A 22,974-nucleotide genomic window follows, 5' to 3' on the forward strand; every position below is an offset into this window, starting at 1 on the left:
ATATCATAATGCCACTCCATAAATCTATGGTACATCCACACCTTGGTTGCCCACATCTCAAAAAAGCTATGAAAAGGTACAAGGAAGGACAACAAAAATGTTTAAGGTTATGGAACATCTTTCATGTGAGGAGAGATTAAAAAGCCTGGGACTTTTCAGCTTGGAAAAGAAACGACTAAGGTGGAGATGTGATACAGGGCTATAAAATCATGGGTGGTATGGAGAAAGTGAATAAGGAAGTGTTCTTAACTCCTTCACATAACACAAGAGCCAGGGGTCACCCAATGAAATTAATGGCAGCAAGTTTAAAACAAACAAAACCAAGTATTTCTTCACACAATGCACAGTCAACCTGTGTAACTCTTTGCCAGCGGATGTTGTGAAGGCCAAGACTATAACAGGGTTCATAAAGGAACTAGATAAATTCATGGAGGATAGGTCCATCAATGGCTATTAGCCAAGATGGTCAGTGATGCAGCTCCATGCTCTGGGTGTCCCTAGCCTCTGACTGCCAGAAGCTGGGAGTGGACTTGTTTGAATGTATAGGAAGTAAGTTGTCATGGGAGACTTTGAATTCATATTATTTGTGTTATGGGATTATTTCAGTCACGTCTGATTTACCTTGTAGCATCTATAGACAACAGCACTTTTCTGTATACTGATTTTGGAAGCTTGTTTTAAATGCCAAAACCAAAATTAAGGCAATGATCAAGCTCTCAGCTATGACAATGATATGATTGAGAGATATACAGATAGTTAAGCACTCAGAAATCACCAAAAGTGGAATGTACAGCCTCATCTGTACAGAGCCCGCACCCCCAGCTGGAGTCCTCACCCCCTCCCGCACTCCAACCCCCTGAGCCAGCCCAGTGAAAATGACCAAGTGAGTGAGGGATTGGGAGAGCAAGTGACAGAGGGTGGGGGGGATGGAGTGAGCAGGGGCGGGGCCTCAGAGGAGGGGCAGGACAGGGGGCGGAGCAAGGGTGTTCAGTTTTGTGCGAGTATAAAGTTGGCAACCCTATGGATGACAGGGGATGGATCATTCAATGATTTACAGTTTTGTGTATTCCCTCTGAAGCATCTAGCACTGGCCACTGTCAGAAGACAGGATACTGGGCTAGATGGTCTGACCCAGGATGGTCATAACATCTGGAGCAGGGAGGTGGGCCCAGCCCTGCAGCACAACAACTGCTGCTGCGGGGGGTGGGGTGATATGGGAGGTTTGTTCTCCAGCTCACCCCCCACCACCTCTCCTCCGCACTGGGCCAGGAGTAGGGTTGCAGCGCTGGGGCAGAGGTTACTGCCCCAGCGGGTCAATGCCCCCTCTGCAGTTTAGTACAGTGCACCCATTGGATCAGGAGGCTACATCTACCCCTTCGGCTCAGAGTTGGAGTGGTTGTAGGGAGGGAGTTGGGGAGGGGGTGCCCCTGCCATCTCTCATTGATGCGCCTGGGCAAGTTAATCTTGAGCTGCTGCTCCCTGATCTATCCTCCGACTGTAATAGTTGGCTTACTTCCTTGCAGGCCCTTCATAAGGCCCCGCTGAATGCTCATGAGAATGGCACTGAGCCTGCAGCAGCCACGCCCATGGAAATAACATTAGAGGCTCGCCTCCTACCATTACATTCAACAGACCCTGCCTGATGATTGTTGATCAGACCACCCACAACATTCTCCTCAAGGAGAAAATCATGAACCCTGCTGAAAAACAAGAATGTATGCATTGTTATACATGTTGCAGTGCTTCTACTAAGTGGTGTGTGAACTCCCATGATTTTGTGCATGTTCAGACCACTAGATACTAGCAATTATAATTGAACTGTAATTAACATGTCATCCCAAACAAATAAAATAAGAGCGTGGCAATTTTTACCCTACAAACAGTTTGATATTTCTTCCCCTGTCAAAAAACAAATTGGAGCAAGAAATCTGTTATTCCTGCCTCCAAAAAGCTTTGTTGGCTTAGAAATTAGACTTGTGTAATGGAAAACTCAATTACCCAATCCCTAACAACCACGGGAAAGGCCTGGTAAGGAAATGGTATTTGTCATACTGTGCATATTATCACAATAACCAGTCCTACTACCAGAGTCCTAGCCTGCACACGAAAATCCCTTCCACTTGCAACATAGTGCACCCAATGTCCTATAACTCACACTCTAATGCAGCTTTACCATGTGATTATTAACAATATTGTTTTTCCACAGGAGGTATTTTTATCATCTATGTAAATGAGGAAAGGGTGAAGTTAGCATTAAGGAGGTGGGGTTATTAGGTTTATGTACTTTTTTGGCAAGCATTCAGCAAATAATCGTGTGTATTCAGTATAAAGGGCAGCATCTCACTCATACCCTTTTATCATACTCAAAGTTAGAGCTGGTTAAAAATGCCATTTCCTTCAAAGCCAAAATGTTTTGCAAAAATATATGGAGTTAGGCATTTTCATCAAGATTTCTCAGTTTCAGGATGGAATTTCTAGTCACAGTATGATGAGAGCAGCACATCGCAACCTAGACCAGTGATTAGGGTACTTGCTTGGAATATGGGAGAGCCAAGTTTAAGTTCAAGTATCAGAGGGGTAGCCGTGTTAGTCTGGATCTGTAAAAAGCGACAAAGGGTCCTGTGGCACCGTATAGACTAACAGAAGTATTGGAGAATAAGCTTTTGTGGGTGAAAGTTGAAGTTCCTGTTCCAATCCATCTGTGGTAAGTACCCTGGGCTGGTGGCTATTCTAGGGCGTTTGCTTTTTGTGAAATTTTTAAAAATATCTAATTTTTGTTCTGCATGAACAAAAACAAATGTAAAAACCTCAACTTTTTTTTTTTTTTTTTTTTTTTGCGCAACACAGAATTATTGTTTTCTAGCCAGCCCTACTCAGGGTACATTTCCTTATGCATTCTTGTATAGCTAAAACACTCTGGCAAGTTTTGTATTGTCCATAAGGTAACCTGTGAGGATATTTAACTAACACATCTGAGAAGCACATGCAAAGAAATCAGCCCAGGGGTGGAGGGTCTATGGTGGCTTCAATTCACCCTTGTATCCTCGCAATTCTAGGATATTCAGTTGGTGGAACTGCCTCCAATGTACAGCCCTGATGGCCTATCTCACAGCACCCTATCCCCAGGCAGCTTGGAATCTCTACACTGCTGAGGTCTCACCCCAACAGACTCCTCCAAACCTCAGCCCAGGCCTTGGCAATGCCCTCTAGAGATGAGGCTTGAGAGGGAGTTCTTAGAAGACAACGTTAAGGCTGTTTTCTGGTATGCCTGCACCAGAAGAATTCATCCCCACCGGAAACAGGAGTTTAGAGCTCTGTTAGGCCATTCTGGCCCTTTTATCTAGTTTAAGAGGGTCGGAGAAATGATGAGGAGCTCATCCAATAAATGTTAATCTCACTGATGCCTTGAAGTGGCACGAATAGAGCTGTCTCATCTCCTCCCCTTGCCAGCAGCACTCTGCAATTAAACAGACAAACACACACTCCAAAGAGGTATGCAGTGTAAATTGGTCAAACTTCCTGTGCTCTGTCACTCGTACAGCAGAGAGTATGGTTTTGCCCTTGTGCAGTGGTATAAATACAAAAAAATGTTTGTCAAGATTAACACCCATTGGAAGACACCTGATGAAAAGATACAAAGGGGAGACTAGTAAAGAAACATACCTATATGTCATTGTAGGGAAAGAAAGAAGTGAAACTGCAGAATAGCCAGTAGTCTGGTGGTTAAGGTTTAAACACAGTAATGAGCTTTATGGAGAATGTGCTTTGTAAGTTCATTCTGTGGTACTTGCCTCCAACGTGTGTTTGCACAGGGAGGCTTACAGGCGCATAGAAACATCATAACCACAACTACCCTCTAGCTGGACTGCATGACCCTTGGCTTTAATCTGCTCTACGTGCATAGATGGTGGGTCCATGAACCTAGATGTCCAGAAAAACTAGCTTCATCAGCATTTTGTCTGACCTCATTGATCATTTTACTTTGATCTATGTAATATTTAACAAGAGGGCAAGGTGCTTAATGCTGTTCAGCAGTATAAATAATGGAGCAAGGAGCAGTGCAGATCAGATAGACACAGCTGGGTCCTTCTGAATATACTGTAAGTATTGTATTCATTTTTCCTTAAAGACAGTGAGTTCATGTTATAAGGAGTTTAGTTTATAGGATCATTTCATTTTCCTGTGGGTGATTCTGTAATGGCCATAGAGAACAATCTGCTCTGTAGCTTGGCCTGTCTTATGCAGTCACTCAGAGGAACAGCAGAAATTGATACCCTTGTGAGGTTGTGCTTTGACTAAGAGTCAAACACTATTTAATGGCAAATGTTGAAGAATAGTTCAATGCAGTCCCTAAAGTGTGGCTGTACTCTGAATAGTGACTGTAAAAAGACATTGTAGGGCTGCATGTTTAGGCGGGCACTGGCTCCAGATCAAATGTGCTCAGTTTACAAGGAATGTTTTTTTCCTGTAAACTGCTAGCCCTGTAAAATCATACAGGCTGAGTCAGGCTGAAACTGGTCCCTGCTAGGGCTCTCTGTCAGGCAAGCCACCCCAGACTGGGGAGGGAGGTTTGGGAAGGATCTTGCTGCACAGATAAAGCACGTTCTGAAGCCCAAAGAGGGGCACAGCCATGAGTTATTCTCCTTGTACATCTTGGAGTTCATCTTGGATAACTGATCAGGGTACTGAGGTTCAGGGGTGGGAAGGCATAACTGCTTCAACCTCTGAGCTGTGAGAGTGGCCGTGGAGTGACTCTGCCCCTGTGGGGGAGCATTCCTCCACCATTCTTCCCACAGAGCTCCCCAGTACTAGTTACCAGTTTGTGTGCTTGCATGGTAGATGTGGCCCTATAGACTCAGTCAGGTGGATAGGTCTTTGCAGCTAGTGCCTGTGAATTTTAGAACTGGGGCCTTTTTTGCCCCTTGAAAGAAACCTAGGAAGTTGTGGGCCTGTTTTCAAAAACATTTCAAAGAGTCTGTGTGAGACTGCTGCGTATGCCCAGAGCTACTTTGGTTTGGTGCTTTGGTTTGCAGATCAGGTGCTTGAGAAAAAACATTGAGAATTCATGGCAGTTTTGCCTCCCTGTTTCAGTCAGAAAAAAAAGGAAATGAGAAAAAAAATCAAAACATTTTGTTTCAATGTTTTCTAAGCAAAACAATTAGATTTTTCAGTTTACAACAGCTTTGTTTCAAAATTTACTTTAATTTTATTATTAAAATATTTAAAATGCTCAAAATCAAACCAGACCCTTTTGACCGGGAGCCATTTTTTACAATTTTGACATGCTGAAAATAAAAAAAATAAAAAAAATAAAAAAAATAAATCATTTTGGGTTTGAATTGCCAGTGAAGCAAAAAAATAAATAAACAAATAAATAAATTCTGTTGTTTATGCAGATCCAGTTGCTGGGGTTATGGATCTCCACTATTCCAATGTGACACTGGTTTGAGATAGAGGAGCAGCTGGGCTACTCTAACCCATATCTGGGCCAAGGAGCTGTAACTGTTTGCTTCATATGTCATATTCTATTGTTATAGAATCATTGGAAAAGGTTTTGATATAGCTGTGCTGTTATAGAAAGACAAGCATCGTTTGATATGCACCTTTTTACAAACCTATTAATACTAATAAACATGATGGTTCTTAAAGACAGGGGTGGGTGAACTGTTTCAGAGGAAATAAACTGTTCCAAATGTGGTCCCTCTCTGTCCACTCTATTCAGATTCAGATAAAAAAATCCTGTCTACCCCCACTTGTTCTCTTTCTCTGACTCCAAAGATGGACATAGCTGTCTCACATCTGATTGTCTAATAAGTCCAATCCCCTTTCCTTTCCATAAGTCTTCAGTTTCTTGAAGGCTTACTGACTTGAAGGGACATGGGGAGAAATATCTGAGAATTGCAAGGAAACCAAGGGGAAGGAGTCTCTCCAAATGCATCAGTAGTGGGACAACAGGAAACACTAATATCTGGAAAATAATCACTAGGTCTACTTTTACATGGAAAAAGAAGAACAATTTTCATTACACTGTTCCATAGATATAATGACTTTCATTCTTTCTTCATAGCGTTGTTCCAAAGGAAAATGAAGCCAACTCTCTATGTGTGTTTGTTACTTGTTGGACTTCTTGCTGTTGTCCATTGTAATCATGACCCTGACCACCATGATGATGCAAAGCCCCAGGAACATCATCCCAGTGTTGAAGGAAATCCTAAAAGCAAAACACCGGCTTGTTCCAAAATAACTCCCAGCAATGCTGACTTTGCATTTAGATTCTACAAGCAGGTTACATCAGATGCAGTTGACAAGAATATTTTCTTCTCTCCTTTGAGCATCTCCACTGCTTTAGCCATGGTGGCTCTAGGTGCTAAATCAACCACCCTGACTCAGATTCTGGAAGGACTCGCCTTTAACCTGACAGAGATTAAGGAGAAGGAGATACATGAAGGTTTTCGTGATCTCATTCACTGGCTAAACCGTCCTGACAGTGAAGTCCAGCTGAATCTGGGAAATGCCCTTTTTGTTGATGAGAAGCTGATATTGCTACAGAAGTTTTTGGAAGACGTCAAAAGCTTGTATGAAGCAGAAGCTTTTCATAGTAATTTCCAGAATTCTCCAGAGGCTGAGAAACAGATCAATGATTATATAGAGAAGAAAACCCATGGGAAAATTGCCAACTTGGTCCAGGGTCTTGATCCACTCACTGTAATGGTTCTTGTCAACTATGTTTACTTTAAAGGTGAGACATGTTATACCAATGGCTACTTATTGCCAATATAAACTTTCAGTGTCTGATTTGTAATCTGAAACAAAACACAAAATCCCCAATCATTTTAAAATTTATTTAACAGGTAGTTAGGCCTATGAGATCAACTACATTGAAAATAATTATGTCTGGAAAACTTTTCCAGGAGGATTATATGAAAAAATGTCAAAACTTGGTGTCTGAAATTAGGCCCCTTACATTTAGGTGCCTAATTATGATGTAAGTGGTGACATTATTAGAACTACCAGAATCTCTTTGAAGTCAATGGGGGCTACAGTGCTCAGGATATCGAAGACCAGGTCAGTTGTGACTGGCTTTATGTTTTCATGTTTGAAAAATTTGTTCTGCCATTCATTTCATGATTCAATATGAAATATGCAGAAAAATTGATGGCTAAGTCTCTGTGAATTGTTATCACATGCACATATTCTCATTCTGATAGGAGATGGTGGCTGTACATCTATCGGATTACGGTGACTTCCTGTGCTATTATATAAGGAGAGAAAACAGCACCTGTCCATTCTTTGCAAAGAGTAGGGACATTTTCTTTAAAATCTTGCAGTATCTGGAATCCAAATTGAATGTGTATTTGATAAACAACTTTACACAGTGATTTGTCAGATATGTTGAGCAAATGGTATACAGAACACATGAAAAGGTGATTTTAAGGCCTGAAAATCAACCTGTTGAAACGGAATGGTATTCAGCTGAACAGTAACTACCGCCTAAATCTTGTTAAAGTTGTGTAAAAAAACTGGTATTTTAGTTAATCCTATCAAGGGTGGGGCGATTCTGTTCTCAATGTAGCAATGATTGAGTCATGATAATGATTTACAAGTAAATTAGAAAACAGTGTAACCATTATCATCTATGCAAGACCAGACTTGACTGGGGGTCTCAGGCATTGCCCTGATCATAGAATATCAGGGTTGGAAGGGACCTCAGGAAGTCATCTAGTCCAACCCCCTTCTCAAAGCAGAACCAATCCCTAGATAGATTTTTGCCCCCAATCTCTAATTGGCCCATACAAGGATTGAACTCACAACCCTAAGTTTAGCAGGCCAATGCTCAAACCACTGAGCTATCCCTCCACCCAATAAGGTATAGTGGAGGGAAAGGATGGTGCTATGGCTAAAACATGAGTTCTGATTCCACCTCTGTCACAGACTCAGTGTGCAACCTTGGGCATGTCACATAAGCTCACTGTATCTTGGTTTCTCCATCTGTACTGTGGTGATAGTAATGCCTCCTTCGCAGGGGTATTCTGAAGCTTAGTTCCTTAATATTTTTATAGCTCTTTCAGAGCCTTTGAGCTATAGAAATGCAAAGAATTTTGTATTTAATTTGTGAGATTTAGTGCAAAACTACTTGTTCTAGAAATCACAAGAGAGAAATCACGTTAACAGCTGCTCTATTTATGGAGACACTTATGCCACCAAAGGAAAAATATTCTCCCTTTTTCTCTTCAAGAACCTAAATAATGATGCATTGCAGCACCTAAATTCCCCTTGTGAATCTAGCTCTAAAAGTTTAAAACTCATGGAAAAAAACTTAATTAATTAATTCCCTGTAAATTGTCAGAAAGCAGCCTCATGTGGAACTGCCTCAAAAATACAGTTTAAAAGAAAAAAACGGGATTACTTAATTTCATTTCATGGTTTTCATCAGGACTTTTAACAGCCAATACAAAGTCTCAACACATTAGAGATGCCCGTTATACTATTGAAAGAGTCTTACTAACATGATGGGAAACAAAAAATCCCCTTAGGAAAATTGGCTTTGAGTTCCCTTGAATCTATAAATGTAGGTTTATTATACTTGATTTAGTGTGGTTTATACTAATAAATCCTCTTTCACACTGTAGTCAATTGCATTCTTTCACAGCCTACTGGGAACATCCTTTCAGTGATTCGCTCACCCACGAAGCAGACTTTTTTGTGGATGAGAAAACATCAGTTAAAGTAAATATGATGACCCGAGATGGAGGTTATAACAGTCACCATGACAAGGAGTTGTCTTGTCAGGTGGTGGAAATACCTTACAATGGAAATGCTACAGCATTATTTATCCTGCCTGATGAAGGAAAAATGAAGCAAGTGGAGAATGCTCTGTTGATAGAAACTGTGTCTAAATGGGTAAAATCACTTAAACAAAGGTAACTCTTATTTTCTGCTTTGATGTTTTACTGTAAATATAGAATAGAATCCAAATTGTAGACAAAATTAAACTAGGTGCCACAGTTCCTTGGGTACCACTATATTGACTCATTGGAGGTTTCAGTGATGCAATGGCCATAAAGAACTAAACAAAAATAAAGCTGTGATGCTTTTTACTTTCAACAAGTAGGAACTGCAGTAGGAATCAGAATGGTCTTGTGGTTAAGGGACAGGACTGAGAGTCAGGAGATCTAGGGGCTATTCCCATTTCTGCCAGAGACTTTCTACTTATTCTTGAGCCCTTACCTTTACACTGCCACAATTACGCCATCCTTAAAAAGGTGGATGATGACATTTACCTGCCATTGTAAGACTTAACTCACTGATATTTGTAAAACATTTTGACACCTTGGATGGGACTCATGCTTTTGTATCAAATGACAAGATAAAAAACAGGGTAGGCCTAATTCTGATCTCACACCAATTTTACACTGGTGTCACTCCACTGATTTCAGTGAGTTATTCCTGATTCTCACTGAAGTGAGAGCAGAATCAGGCCCAGGGAATGTTGATATAACATCTGCCTAGAGTTCAGCAGAATATTCCACACAAAAACTTGATCTGGAAAAATGTAAGCTAATGCAGCAGGAAAAAATAATCCAAGATACAGACATTCAAAGGAAGGGAGGTAGCTGGAGATCAGTATTGCTGAAGACAATGTAGGTGAGAGCAGAAAGAAATGAATTTGCAATGTGAGGTGACAGCAAAAGTAAACCAATGTAATATTGGGCTGCATATGCAGAGATTCCAGGTGCTACAGGGCACTGCTGAGATTGCACGTACAGTGAAACATAATTCAGTCCTCAGCATCTTAATACCAGAAATATGTCAATGAGTCTTGGGAAATCAGAGAAGTCAGAAAAAATAAACAGGGATTGGAGAGATGAATTTTAAGAGGAAATGTATAAATGTGCACAATGTAGCCAAATGATGACTAAGGCTGATAGAACTTGTGGATGACAGCATTGTAAATACCCATGGGAATTTATTGGACCAGATACAAATTCTACTTGTTCACCATTTATCATGATGCTGATGTTGACATTTTACTTGCACACCCCAAATTTCATTGCTCTGGGCAAGCAGAGAAATAGCATTTTGCAAACCTGGCATGCAATTATTTGGAGGGTGCAAACATCAAGCAGAGACAGGAATTGCTTAGTGATACAGGATCTGGTCCTGCATTATTAAAATCAATGGGATTTCTGCCATTGATTCAGTGCCTGCAGCAGCAAGTAATAGGCCATAATTAGGAGTGGTAAGCAAAGGAAAATAATTAGGAGTGAAATCAAGCAAAAGGAAAATGTAATCCAAATATCATAAAACATTACTTAATGTGGAAGGGTCTCCCTAAGGACAGAACTGGACAGGATAAAGAACTCAAATGCATATTGTTAGGCAGAAACCTGCATTGTCAGGGAGCAGGGCAGGGGGAATAGACAAGATGGCCAAAATGGGTGTTTTCCATCTCCAACTTCTTTGATTCATTGCCATGAACGGTAGTAGTCTGTTGAATAAAGGTATTGACGCAGCCTTATGGAACCAAAAGGATGTTTTGGAAAGGAAGGAGAAGTTTCTCAAGTGTTCCTCACTGCCCAAAAGAACAGAGGGATTATGAGAAGGCTCATCTCTTCAAGAGCTACACGATCCTCGTGTACTATTCCAAAGAGGGGAAACCAGAGACTAGTATCAGTCTGTGTAACAGGTCTAGTGGCTGAGCAGATAGGAAGGGGGCAGGTGGTTAGAACATTCCCCTTCTCCCCCATTGGGTTGTAGAATAGCTGCAGAGCTGCTCCATAAAAACACCTTTCAGATGCAAGCTCAGTAAGCTCTTGGGTGCCCCCCCCCCAGGGTGAGAAATAGGAGAATCCATGCAGTGGCAAATCCTTCCATCCCAGATGCTGTACCTCAGGAGGAACCCGAAGGGAATTTGCACTGAACGGGGTTGCTTACTATATAGAGGCATCACATCCCTACATGGCCCTCCCAATTCAGCTTCATACATCACAGAAAAACGGTGCCAGTTGTGTTGACAAGGGTTTCTCTACAGCCAGAGAGCTGGGGACTGGATTTGCTCCCAAAAGAATGCAAAAAATCCAAGTGGACTTCTTGGCATGCCCAAGAACTATTTCAGGCATCACTATCTAGCAGGTACTCCACAGTGTTATCTGAATGCAATATTTTATCATCATCTTGTATTGCCTTCAACAGAAGAATAGAACTGTACATTCCAAAATTTTCTATTTCGGGCTCCTATGATGTCAAAGAGATATTAAAGAGATTGGGTGTGACTGATGTATTCGAGGACAATGCCGATCTGTCTGGAATCACTGAGAATTCCAAGCTGAAGGTTTCAAAAGTAAGTTTGTAAACAGAGGTGGTACTAAATGGATTTGTCTGCACCTAATCACCCTCACCCTGGGCAGTGTCTAAGCTATGTTCAGTACAGCTTGGCATATGGTCATCATGATGCTATCTTTAAACACCCATAACTATGGGGCTGGTAGATAGGTCATAAATATGGATACAATTTTGTCACAGTTAAATTATGCATAATTCACAGCACAGTCATAGTAAAAAAAAAAAGATAATTTTGCCCTATGGTCACAGCAACAGTGTGGACCCTGCTGATGCACAATAACAGTTTGTTAGTTCACTTTGATCTACTCCTCCTTGAAATGGGACTAGGGCTACGTCCTCACTACAGGCGGGGGTCGATTTAAGATACGCAAATTCAGCTACGCGAATAGCGTAGCTGAATTCGACGTATCGCAGCCGACTTACCCCACTGTAAGGACGGTGGCAAAATCGACCTCCGCGGCTTCCCGTCAATGGCGCTTACTCCCACCTCTGCTGGTGCAGTAAGAGCGTCGATTCGGGGATCGATTGTCGCGTCCCGACGAGACGCGATAATTCGATCCCCGAGAGGTCGATTTCTACCCGCCGATTCAGGCGGGTAGTGTAGACCTAGCCTAGGTCAAAGCAAACTAACAAACTGTTAACCCAAAGCAGTTGATCAAAGTGAATTAACCAACTGTTTGTGTGGACCCTGCTGCGGGGCATTGACAATTGGCTAAATTTACTTTGATCAGTGACTGTAACATTAACAGTTCATTAATTCACTTTTATCTATCCCCATTTCAAAGAGGACTAGATCAAACTGAACTAAAACTGTAATGCTTGGCAGCAGAGTCCATATAAATGTTAAAATTCAAGGGACCATGAAAGGTCATCACGGTCCTGGAAAAGTTGAAATAAATGGCAAAACTCACAGGTTCCTTGACAGTGGTGACATAATCACGTCCTTAGTCATAAACTAGAGCAGCCTGATGGTTGATTAAATTAAGGCTGTCTATTGAGAGGCCCCCAAGGGCCCTTCCAATGTCAAGGGATCACTGGGCATAGAGGAACCTTAGCCATGCCTCTTATCCCCCAAAATTGCACCTTATGACACAGGCTGGGAAGACCATCCTGAGATTCCTCTATGCAAGTGGAATCATCCATCATCTGTTTATGACTGTTTTGCACCACCAGAGTTGCATAGGATTTGTTTTTAAATGTGTATATTTTATAACTATAAATGGCCTAATCCTGCTCCTGTAGAGGTCACTGGCAAGACTCCCAGTGCCATCAATGTAGGCAGAAGTAGACCGGAGAAAAGCGGTCTTTCCTAGAAAGAAGCAATAACTTGCTCATCACAGATAATGTTCACTCGTTACATCTAACACCATGGTAAATTTTTAATATTTCCAGACACTACGAAGACACATGAGTGCACACAGGAAAAGAGTTTAACCACTGCTGACAACTAAAATATAATAACCCATAATAGTCTTCAATTTAAACTAACATTGGCAAAGAATATACTTTAGGTCACATTAGGCACAATACAGAGAGTTCCAAATACAGAACTTTTTACAAAGAAATCAGTCAATATTTGTACTTAGAAATGTGAATTGATACCTGGAGCTCAGCTAGCTGGTTCCTTTCCCTCTGAGATCATCATTCCTCTTGAATCTGATTCAGTTTTCTGCTGTAAACTAATTCTTCACTAGACATTTATTTCAGATTCTGAGACTATTCTTCTGTGGTGAGGAGTAGTGAATAGGAGAGTCCCTTTGTGGTGATTTGATTCTTCCAGCTCAGTCTTTTAATATTAATGCGCCTAACCCTGCAATACTTACTTACACAGACAAAGCTCCTAATGAACTCATTGGGAATGCTGTCTGCATTTCTTCCATTGTGCTCCATCAGTCCTGCTCTTATTGGGCCCATGTCTTTCCAGCTGATTTTCCAAAGAGCTCTGGTTTAAAAGTGAGCATGTTCACTTTCAGCCACTGCCCACTGTTCTGTACTTAGACTGTAACGTTTGCTTCGTTTCCTTGCAGGCTGTTCACAAGGCCCTGCTGAATGTTCATGAGAACGGCACTGAAGCAGCAGCAGTCACTGTCGTAGAAATGGGTCCTACATCTCTTCCTCCGATCATTCAATTCAACAGGCCCTTCCTGATTATGATTATTGATCGAAGCACCGATGGCTTTCTCTTCCTGGGGAAAATTGTAAACCCTACTGAAAAATAATCAGTCACTGCTGTACATGTCATACCCTTGTACTTAGTGCTGGTAAATTCTGATGTGCTCATGTACACCTGCTGGTACTCATAACTTTATAAAAATTGTGATTAACATATATTCCCAAACAAATAAAGGAGGAATGGGATAACTCCTTGCCTACAAACAGCCTGGTATATCGTCATCCACTAGGAAGTGATCTGTGCAAAGAGTTACACTGTTGCCAACCCCAAAGTCTTCGTTGGTTTAGAAGAAGTATTTTTTTTAAAGTGCTAAGCCCACCCGCATCCTGGAAAAGGTACAAGGTAACCGTCCAATTGAGGGAACCATATTTTAATACTTTACACAAATTAATTCCATAGACCACCTGTGGTTTGCCTCTAAGCTGGAGAGCTAAGAATGTAATTCATTCTGACAAGGTGTACTCTGACAAGCAATGACTCTGAAAAGGACTTTGGGGGTCATGGATAACCAAGTGAATATGAGCTCCCATTGTGACTAAAATGGCTAATGTGATCTTTGGGTGTGTTAGGAGGGGAATATCAAGCAGGAGCAGGGAGGTGATATGACCTCTGAATATGTCATCGGTGAGACCACTTCTGGAACTGTGTCCTGTTTTGGTGTCCACACTTTAGAAAAGAAACTGAAAAACTGGAGAGGGCTCAGAAAAAGAGATTCAAGAATGTTCTGAGGTCTGGAAAACATGTTTTACAATAAGCAACTTCAGCCTCCAATGTCCATCCATGATCCCTGTTATATTTGGAGAGGGCAAAAGGAGGGGGAGACTGGTAGCTTGAAGCAGTGGCAGAAGTCCAGCTGCCAACTCAGCTCCTCTAGCAGCTGCCTCAACCTTTAAATCTTTTGAGGCCGATGAATCATAGCTTGTTCTTCAGACTGGGACTTGCAGGCTGATGGCCAGAAGCTCAGCATATGGGCTGGAGCCAATAGGGTGTTACGAGAAGCTGGAGGTACATTTCTGGGGAGTAGTAGTAATGAGGCCATGAATGTTTGGGACAGAGATGGCCATGGCACTTGCTCCCCACATAGGTGTTCATCCCCCATATATCTTCCCCTCTGGCTTTCTTACTCTCAATGACTTCTTCTTTCCCTTCTTAGAAGTGCCCCATGGAGGCACTCATACTTAGCGTGCCACAGTACTATCACCTGCTCTGAGCTGAGACAGGAGCCCCAAACTGGCTACCCTGTATTCCATCCACACACCCACTTCTCTGCTACCTCTCTCACTGGTTCCCTACACCTTCTCTGTTGGTCAGTACAGCTCTCTGGCTCTGACAGCTCTGTGCTGATATAGTGAAACAGCGTATAGCTCTGGAGGATGGAAGTAGCCTCTGGTAAATTATATTTCCACTGGCTTTCCATTCCTGAAAAATAAACTGTTGTTGGGACTCAGTTGCACTTAATTATCAGTTACAATAAGTCTATGGAGGTCACAAATGCTTGGCAAAGACACAGCTAATCATTATATGTGTTCATATACAGCTCAACATAGATCTGTGACTATATATGATATATGGATCACACAGTTTTAGCATATCAGAACTCTAGCATCAGAATAAAAACCTTTTCTTGCATTGCTAAAACATGCTGGCAAGATTTCTGTTGTCCACTAGGTACTTTATGTAAAGTAACATAGACCCAAGTTTAACCATAACTTAAAAAAAAAAGCATAAGTACTTTACTGCATGTCCCAGACAGACTCTTGCGTATTTTGGTGAAGCGGCAGTTGGAATACAGTGGCTATATCCCATCCTCTTGATTGCAAGATTTTGCAGTTTAAAAATAATAGTAACTTCCAAACTGGTGTGCAGTGCAAATTATCCCACCTATCTTCCCAACCATACTTGACTAGTGCAGGCACTCACACACTTACAGAGCAGACACTAGGAGCTTACCCTTAGGCTGTACATTTGGTGTGTCCTAATAAGCTCACTTTTGAAATCGCTATGAAAATATGCACAGAGCTCACTCCTATAGAAGGGGGTCAATATCTTATTGTGGGAAAAGAAAGAAGTAAAAATACTGAAAATAAAATAGAAAAGTTTAGCTCTTCAAACAATAAGAAGCTGAGGTGTGCAAAGCCCGCCTTACCACGAGAGACTAAAGAAGCTCTATCTATTTAGCTTAGCAAAGAGAAGGTTATGTGATGACTTGATCATAAGTATTTACATGGAAAGATGATTTCTGATAGTAGAGGGCTTTTTAATCTAGTGCACAAGGTATAATTAGTTCTAATGACTTGAAACTGAAGCTAGGCAACTTCAGACTAAAACTAAGTGTGACAGAGCTTCCTCTCCGCCTTGGTGGGTCCCACGCTCCCTTTTAGAGGTGGGCTGGGCTACTCCTCTTTTCCCTCAGGATTTTCCCCACACCCCTGGGTGGAGGCGGGAGGGGTAGGGAAGCCTCTCAGTCTCTGGTAGCCCCTCTGGGCCTGGTGGCAACAGACCAGACACCCGGTTCAGTCTCTCCCCTCTGGCAGGGTCTCTTCTCTCACACCTCTGGGGCCTGGAAGGGGCGTCCGTCCTGTTGGGCAGGGATTCTCCCACCCTTTGCCTCTGTACCTGCGTGGCTTCTCTCCAAATGCTTGTCAGCATCTCCACTGCCCAGCTCTCCAGTAGCTCACCTTCCTCCCTCAGCTCCTATTGCTGGGGCTTCTCTGGCTGGAGGGGAGGCTTTTAACAGGTTCTGGCAGACCCTTGATTCGCCCCAGGTGTCCTAATTAACCTAGAAAAAATAACAGGAGTACTTGTGGCACCTTAGAGACTAACAAATTTATTAGAGCATAAGCTTTCGTGGGCTACAACCCACTTCTTCGAAAGCTTATGCTCTAATAAATTTGTTAGTCTCTAAGGTGCCACAAGTACTCCTGTTATTTTTGCGGATACAGACTAACACGGCTGCTACTCTGAAACCTAATTAACCTAGAGTAACCCCTGTTCAGCTACCAAGGGAAAAGGGACCTGCTTATCCTGGGGCTAATATATCTGCCTTCAGCACTCTCCTGCAGCCATCTGGCCTGACCCCGTCACATATCCCTCTCCCCGCTCAACACCATGAGGTTGGGCAGCTTGGGTCATCAGACAGTGTACCCATGATAAGCCATTTGCATTGCTGTGGCGGCTTCCAGCCCTGTGTGGAATGCTGAAGTGGAACAGTTGGAGGGACAAGAACCACCTGGTGACCATTGCATTCTTCTCTTTGTTCCATTGCATCCATTGGAGGGGGGCATGGTTGGTCACGAGGACAAATCGCCAGTCTAGCAGGTAATATCATAGAGTTTCCATGGCCCATTTGATGGCGAGGCACTCCTTCTCTACTACTGCATATTTCTGTTCCCTCGGAAGGAGTTTTCTGCTAAGATAAAGGATTGGATGTTTATCCTCTCCGACCATCTGTGACAGGACAGCCCCCAGCACCACTTTGGATGCATCCGTCTGTAAAATGAATTCTTTATTAAAGTTCAGGGCTATGTGCACATGGTTACTGCAGAGGGCTGTCCGCAGGTCTGTGAACGCCCCCTCCACCACGTCGGTCCATCTCACCATGTCAAGGCCCTGGGCCTTTACCAGGTCTGTCAGGGGACTTGCCCTGGTATCGAAGTGGGGGATAAATCACCGGTAGTACCCCACTACACCTAGGGACACTCAGACTTGTACAGAAATAGCCCCTCTGGTGTGGAGAAAGCAGTCTTTTCTTTTGATTCTTTGGCTAGAGGGGTCTGCCAATACCCCTTTGTCAAATCCAGGGTGGTCAGGAACCAGGCGTTGCCCAGTAGGTCAACTAACTCGTCAATGCAGGGTATAGGGTATGCATCAAACTGGGATACCCCGTTCAGTCGGCGAAAGTCATTGCAGAACGTTGTGGTGCCATTGGGTTTGGGCACCAGCATGATCGGGCTGGACCACTGGCTCTGTGATCCCTCAATGACCCCTAATTCTAACATTCTCTTCACTTCCGCTTTGATTTCCTCCCTTTTGGCCGCTGGGAGCCAGTAGGGCCTTATCATCACCGTGGTCCCGGGGCTCGGGGATCTAGTGCAGAACTTTGAGGCACCCACTGATAATCTTTAGCCGTGATTGAAATTGACCATTTCATCCTACTCTTTGATTTCTGTCACCTAGCCAGTTTTTGATCAATGACAATGTTTTGCCTCTCACCCCATGACTACTTAGCTTCTTTCAGAGCCTCACATGCAGGAGCTTGTTGAAGGCCTTTTGGGAATCTAAACACATTTTGTCAGCCTCTTTTATTCCACTGTTTTATTGACATGTTCAAAGACGTCTAAGAGACAAGACATGATTTCCTTTGCAGAAACCAAGCCACTTATATCTTATCATATCTTGAACTTCCAGAAGGTTTATTATGCTATTTTTAGTTATCGTTTCAACCAATTTGCCGAGCTTCCCTACTGGGGAAAAGACAAAGCTCTTGTTTTGCCAGAATTCTGTGGGCACAGGAACAGCAAACAACCCTCCACATGGACCCCCCAGGACTATTTCCCAACCTTGGCTCCAGTGGGCACTGCCCGGGTGGGCAGCGGGTATAGATGTTGTGACTTTAGATCTTCACAACAAATAGCTTCATCAGTGTTTGCATTGCAATCTCTCAGGTGATTCTTCTTTGATTTGTTTAATGTTTAATAGTGGACATTGAACTTGATACTGTTCGGCATTAAGGGCAAGCAGCAGTGCTGATGAGATGGACACAGCAGGACTTGCTTGAATGTATAATAAGTGCCATAGTAAGTTGTCGTAGGAGACTTTGAATTCATATTATCTGTGTTATGCTCATTGTATGGGATTATTTCGGTCATGTCCGAGTTACCTTGTAGCAGCTATAGACGACAGCCTTTTCTGTATAATGATTTTGGAAGCTTGTTTTAAATGCCAAAAACAAAATTAAGGCAATGATCAAGCTCCCAGATCTGACAATGATATGATTGAGAGAGTTACAGATAGTTAAGCATTCAGAAGTCACCAAAAGTGGAATGTACAGCCTCATCTGCGCTGCCTGTGTGAAAAAATCATGTTATTTCAGAGACTGCATAAACCTAACTGTAGTAATAATTGTATCATAGTGTATTCTGAGAGAAAATATATTATGATCTGTCACAGGGTTCACTCACCACTGGTGGCGCCTCCTGCTGGCCATCCTGGATTAAATCAGCCAGCTTGTAATCCCCCTTCAGCAGTGTCTTCTCCTGCCTTGTCTTGCTCTGCAGCCCTGCTCTCTCCAGGATCTGCAGTCTCCTCTTCATGGCTTGGCCCTCTGGCCAGGTCACTAAAGTCCTCTTCCAGGGAATTCACAGTCTTTCCAGAGCAGCTGTCTGGCTGACCTCTCCAATGCTCTGTGCCACTCCCCAGGGAATCCAGGCCTGCCCTTTACACCAAGTTCCAGCCCAGAGACCCTGTAATAAGCAGTCACAGTCTTTGTACAGTCCTACCTCTCTGCTGCTCTTTCCCTGGGTTTCTTCCTATATATATGGCTGCCTCCCTCTCTGGGTTCTCCTTCCACTCAGAGACTGACTGCAGCCTTTCTCCCTGCAGTTTTCCCCAGCAACAACAACCTCCCTACACTGCAGCCAGCATAGGGACACGTAAGTTGCGCAACGAAAATACTGGATTTATTAATTAAGTGTAAATTGTCAAGAAGCAACCATCTGCTCTGGAACTTTAACAGATACACGGGTTTTAGTTAAAAGCACAAACAAGTTGAAGAACTTGGTTATGTTACTTTCTTTAAAGATACAGAGTTAAAGAAAACCTCAATATCCATTTATTTATTTGCTGTCAGGGTCTGTTACCTGCACAAAATTCTCTGTTACTGACACACTCACGGGCACCCACCCTTTCCCAGTTCCTAGGGCTCCAGGCAAAAAGCACCTAACTTTACCCCCCCCCCCCCGTAGGCTCCGGGCAAACACCCTTTCCTTGTGGACTCAGAGCTTAATCTTTTGCGGGTTTATGGGGTCTTTTACCAGTGAAAGAGCCTTATACAGTAATATACGACATAACCTTTATTTATTAACAATTACCAAAAACGGACTGCACATGCTACACATACAGTGCTCACCACTCCCAATAAGACAGATGAACTTTTCTTGATGGCCAGTCAGGATCAGGTCCATCTGGGGGACTCCAGTTTCTGCAAGGTGTCATTGGCAGAGTGTTGAGGTCTGGCAGCTCTGATCTTTGGGGCTGTGTCCTGGAGTTGGTTCCCAAAGAACTTCCTTTTGGACCCCAGTTTATATAGTGAAATTTGAGTCCTGTTTAGCTATACCTTAACCAATCATTGTACTAAAATTTTACTAGCCAATCCTGTATCAGAGGGGTAGCCGTGTTAGTCTTGCATCTGAAGAAGTGAGGTTCTTACCCACGAAAGCTTATGCTCCCAATACTTCTGTTAGTCTTAAAGGTGCCACAGGACCCTCTGTTGCTTGCTACTAACCAATCCTAACATAGTGTAACAAAAAATCTTTAACCAATCATATCCCACTACCCTAATTAACTTACACCTAGCAAAATTAATTATACAGCAGAGAGAAACAATTAAAGAACCAGACAGACTATACAGGCAAACAATAGGGAATTTGGGGCCATAATGACAAAACAATAAATCAATGAGGAGTTCACAACCACAACTATTGATAAGTGATTTCTTGACAGACAGAATGCTATCAAACTAAGTTTTCTTTAACCATCTTAAGATCCGTTTCTTTATCTGGTGATAGTGGGTGCCATTAGGATGGGTTCTCCTTTTTAGCTGCCTGATATTACATTGTTTTAATGTAATTTAGATGGAATGTGAGGATGTGACTTCCTATTTCTTAGCTAATGGCTGTTGCTTGGGTGGTCTTTTACTCTGGCTGCAGACAAAGGCCTTAGGCTTTAGGCTTTACAATATGGCTGCAGACAAAGGCCTTATCCTTAAGGTCCAGACCTTCTAGGAACAGCTGCTGGCCTGCACCCAGACCAGCCTCATTGTTAGGAAACTAATGAGCCCAGTTGCACTGTCATAGAATGGATGGAGTAGCCAAAGTCCCTGACTGGCTGCTGCTTTAGCAGACCTGCTTATATGCTTGGCCCCCAGAGTCAAGCAGGAGCTGCTTAATACGTACCATGCATCTTACAACTTGCTCCAGTTTGCTTCCAGACCCTGCTCTTGCTCTGTTCTAGCCCCTGTTCCTCTCCAGCCTCAGATATCTCGCTTCAATCCCCAGCTTTGCCTCTGGCTCTTGCTCTGGCATTTGGCTTCTGTCCCTCCGGTACTGACCCTGGGCTTGTTCCTGGACTCTGCCCATCCTGGACCCAGATCTAACCAGTTGGCCGAACTCTTATTTCAAACACTAGGGCTGATCGCCCATGTCCGGGCTGGCTATAGCTTGAGCAGCCTAATACAAAGGCGAGGGGCACACTATTACGTTCTAGGATGCAACTCAGACTGGTGAAGAGTTGTCACCTCTTACCCTACTGCCCTTAAGTGCCTTAAAGCTTTGCTTCTGTAGCCTCTTCCTGCGACACCCACAGTCACCAACAAGCATGCTCTTTATGTCTATGTATGGGCAGCCTTGGTCCAATGCTTTGGATCCAGGAGCCTACCTGCAATAGCACAGACTTCCACTGGTCTCCACCAGTCTTGGATAACAACTGGTATGGTGACTCCACACTCTCCCAAGCCCTGAATTTCCTCCAAAATAGGTGTTCTGAAATGTCCAGCCCTGTCCTGGAACAATCAGAGAAACGTTACAATCAGAGGAACTAGATACAGCATTCCAGCTGCAGTCGCACCAGTATCCAATACAAAAATATAATGACCCCTCTAGTTCTACTTGAATCTATCTTTTTACGTATGTATGTAGCCCATTTGGTCACAGCGTCACAGTGGGAGCTCAGGTTCAGCTGATTGTCCACCATGACCCCCAGATCTTTTTCAGTAACTGTCTCCCAGGACAGAATCCTCCATCCTCTAGGTATGGCCTACACTCGTTGTTCCTACATATTTACCTTTACATTTACATTTAGCTGTATTAAAATGCCTATTGTTTGCTTCAACCGAGCTTACCTAGTAATCAACTTTACTCTCTATCTCTGAACTATCCTCTTCGTTATTCACCATTCCTCCAATTTTTGTGTCATCTCCAAACTTTATTAGTGATGATTTTATGTTTTCTTCTAGGTCATTGATAAAAATGTTATTTAGCTTAGGGCCAGGAACCAATTCCCTACTGGACCCCCGCTAGGAACATGCTTGCGCTGTGATTATTCCCCATTTAGAAATTACATTTTGAGACCTGTTAGCAGTTTATAATCCATATAATGTGCATCATGTTAATTTTATATTGTTCTAGCTTTTTCATCGAAATGTCATGCATTACCAAGTCGAACACCTTATAAGAGTCTAAGGGTATGTCTACACTACGAGAGTAGTTCGATTTTACTTAAATCGAATATGTGGAATCGATATTACAAAGTCGAACGTGTGTGTCCACACTAAGGACAGTAATTTGACTTTGTGAGTCCACACTAACGGGGCAAGCGTCGACATTGGAAGCGGTGCACTGTGGGCAGCTATCCTACAGTTCCCGCAGTCCCCGCTGCCCATTGGAATTCTGGGTCGAGCCCCCAATGCCTTCTGGGGAAAAAAATGTGTCGAGGGTGGTTTTGGGTAACTGTCGTCATCCAACCGTCACTCCCGCCCTCCCTCCCTGAAAGCGCCGGTGGGAAATCAGTTTGCGCACTTTTCTGGTCAGTGACAGTGCGGACGCCACAGCACTGCGAGTATGGAGCCCGCTGCGACCATCGCTGCAGTTATGGCCGTTGTCAACACCTCGCACCTTATCATCCACCTTTCCCAGAGGCAGATGCTGAGAAATCGGGCGAGGAGGCTACGGCAGCGCGGTGAGGACCTGAAGTCTGAGAGTGGCACAGACCTGTCACAAAGCACGGGACCCCGCGCCGAGGACATCATGGTGGCAATGGGTCATGTTGATGTTGTGGAACGACGATTCTGGGCCCGGGAAACAAGCACGGACTGGTGGGACCGCATAGTGCTGCAGGTCTGGGATGAATCTCAGTGGCTGCGAAACTTTCGCATGCGGAAGGGGACTTTCCTGGAACTTTGTGAGTTGCTGTCCCCTGCCCTGAAGCGCAAGGACACCCGGATGCGAGCAGCCCTGAGTGTCCAGAAGCGAGTGGCCATAGCCCTCTGGAAGCTTGCAATGCCGGACAGCTACCGGTCAGTTGCGAACCACTTTGGCGTGGGCAAATCTACCGTGGGGGTTGTTGTGATGCAAGTAGCCAACGCAATCATTGAGCTACTGCTCTCAAAGGTAGTGACCCTGGGAAACGTGGAGGTCATCATAGATGGCTTCGCCGCGATGGGATTCCCAAACTGCGGTGGGGCT

At 43.4% G+C, this 22,974-nt stretch overlaps 1 protein-coding gene across 2 annotated transcripts; it reads left to right on the plus strand.

Annotated features, from left to right (window-relative positions):
• Positions 1-6,084: 6,084 nt before the first annotated feature.
• LOC135877285 (alpha-1-antitrypsin-like) lies at positions 6,085-13,562 on the plus strand. 2 transcript variants are annotated; one of them, XM_065402694.1, is made up of 4 exons: positions 6,085-6,748; positions 8,651-8,921; positions 11,194-11,341; positions 13,371-13,562. In XM_065402694.1, exons 1-4 carry the CDS (start codon positions 6,085-6,087, stop codon positions 13,560-13,562), a joined length of 1,275 nt encoding a protein of 424 aa, XP_065258766.1. The 2 variants fall into 2 exon arrangements, with proteins under 2 accessions (XP_065258766.1, XP_065258767.1); XM_065402695.1 differs by having other exon boundaries at positions 6,085-6,739.
• The last annotated feature ends 9,412 nt before the right edge of the window (positions 13,563-22,974 follow it).

This window comes from Emys orbicularis, chromosome 4 (assembly GCF_028017835.1).
Source record: "Emys orbicularis isolate rEmyOrb1 chromosome 4, rEmyOrb1.hap1, whole genome shotgun sequence".
NCBI classification, from domain to species: domain Eukaryota; kingdom Metazoa; phylum Chordata; order Testudines; family Emydidae; genus Emys; species Emys orbicularis.

Excerpts from the sequence above, each read along its gene's own strand:
- LOC135877285 (XM_065402694.1), top strand. The coding sequence starts at position 6,085 with ATGAAGCCAACTCTCTATGTGTGTTTGTTACTTGTTGGACTTCTTGCT. Across the intron at positions 6,749-8,650 it reads TTACTTTAAAGGTGAGACAT|CCTACTGGGAACATCCTTTC; the intron begins GTTATACCAATG and ends ATTCTTTCACAG. Across the intron at positions 8,922-11,193 it reads GTAAAATCACTTAAACAAAG|AAGAATAGAACTGTACATTC; the intron begins GTAACTCTTATT and ends TGCCTTCAACAG.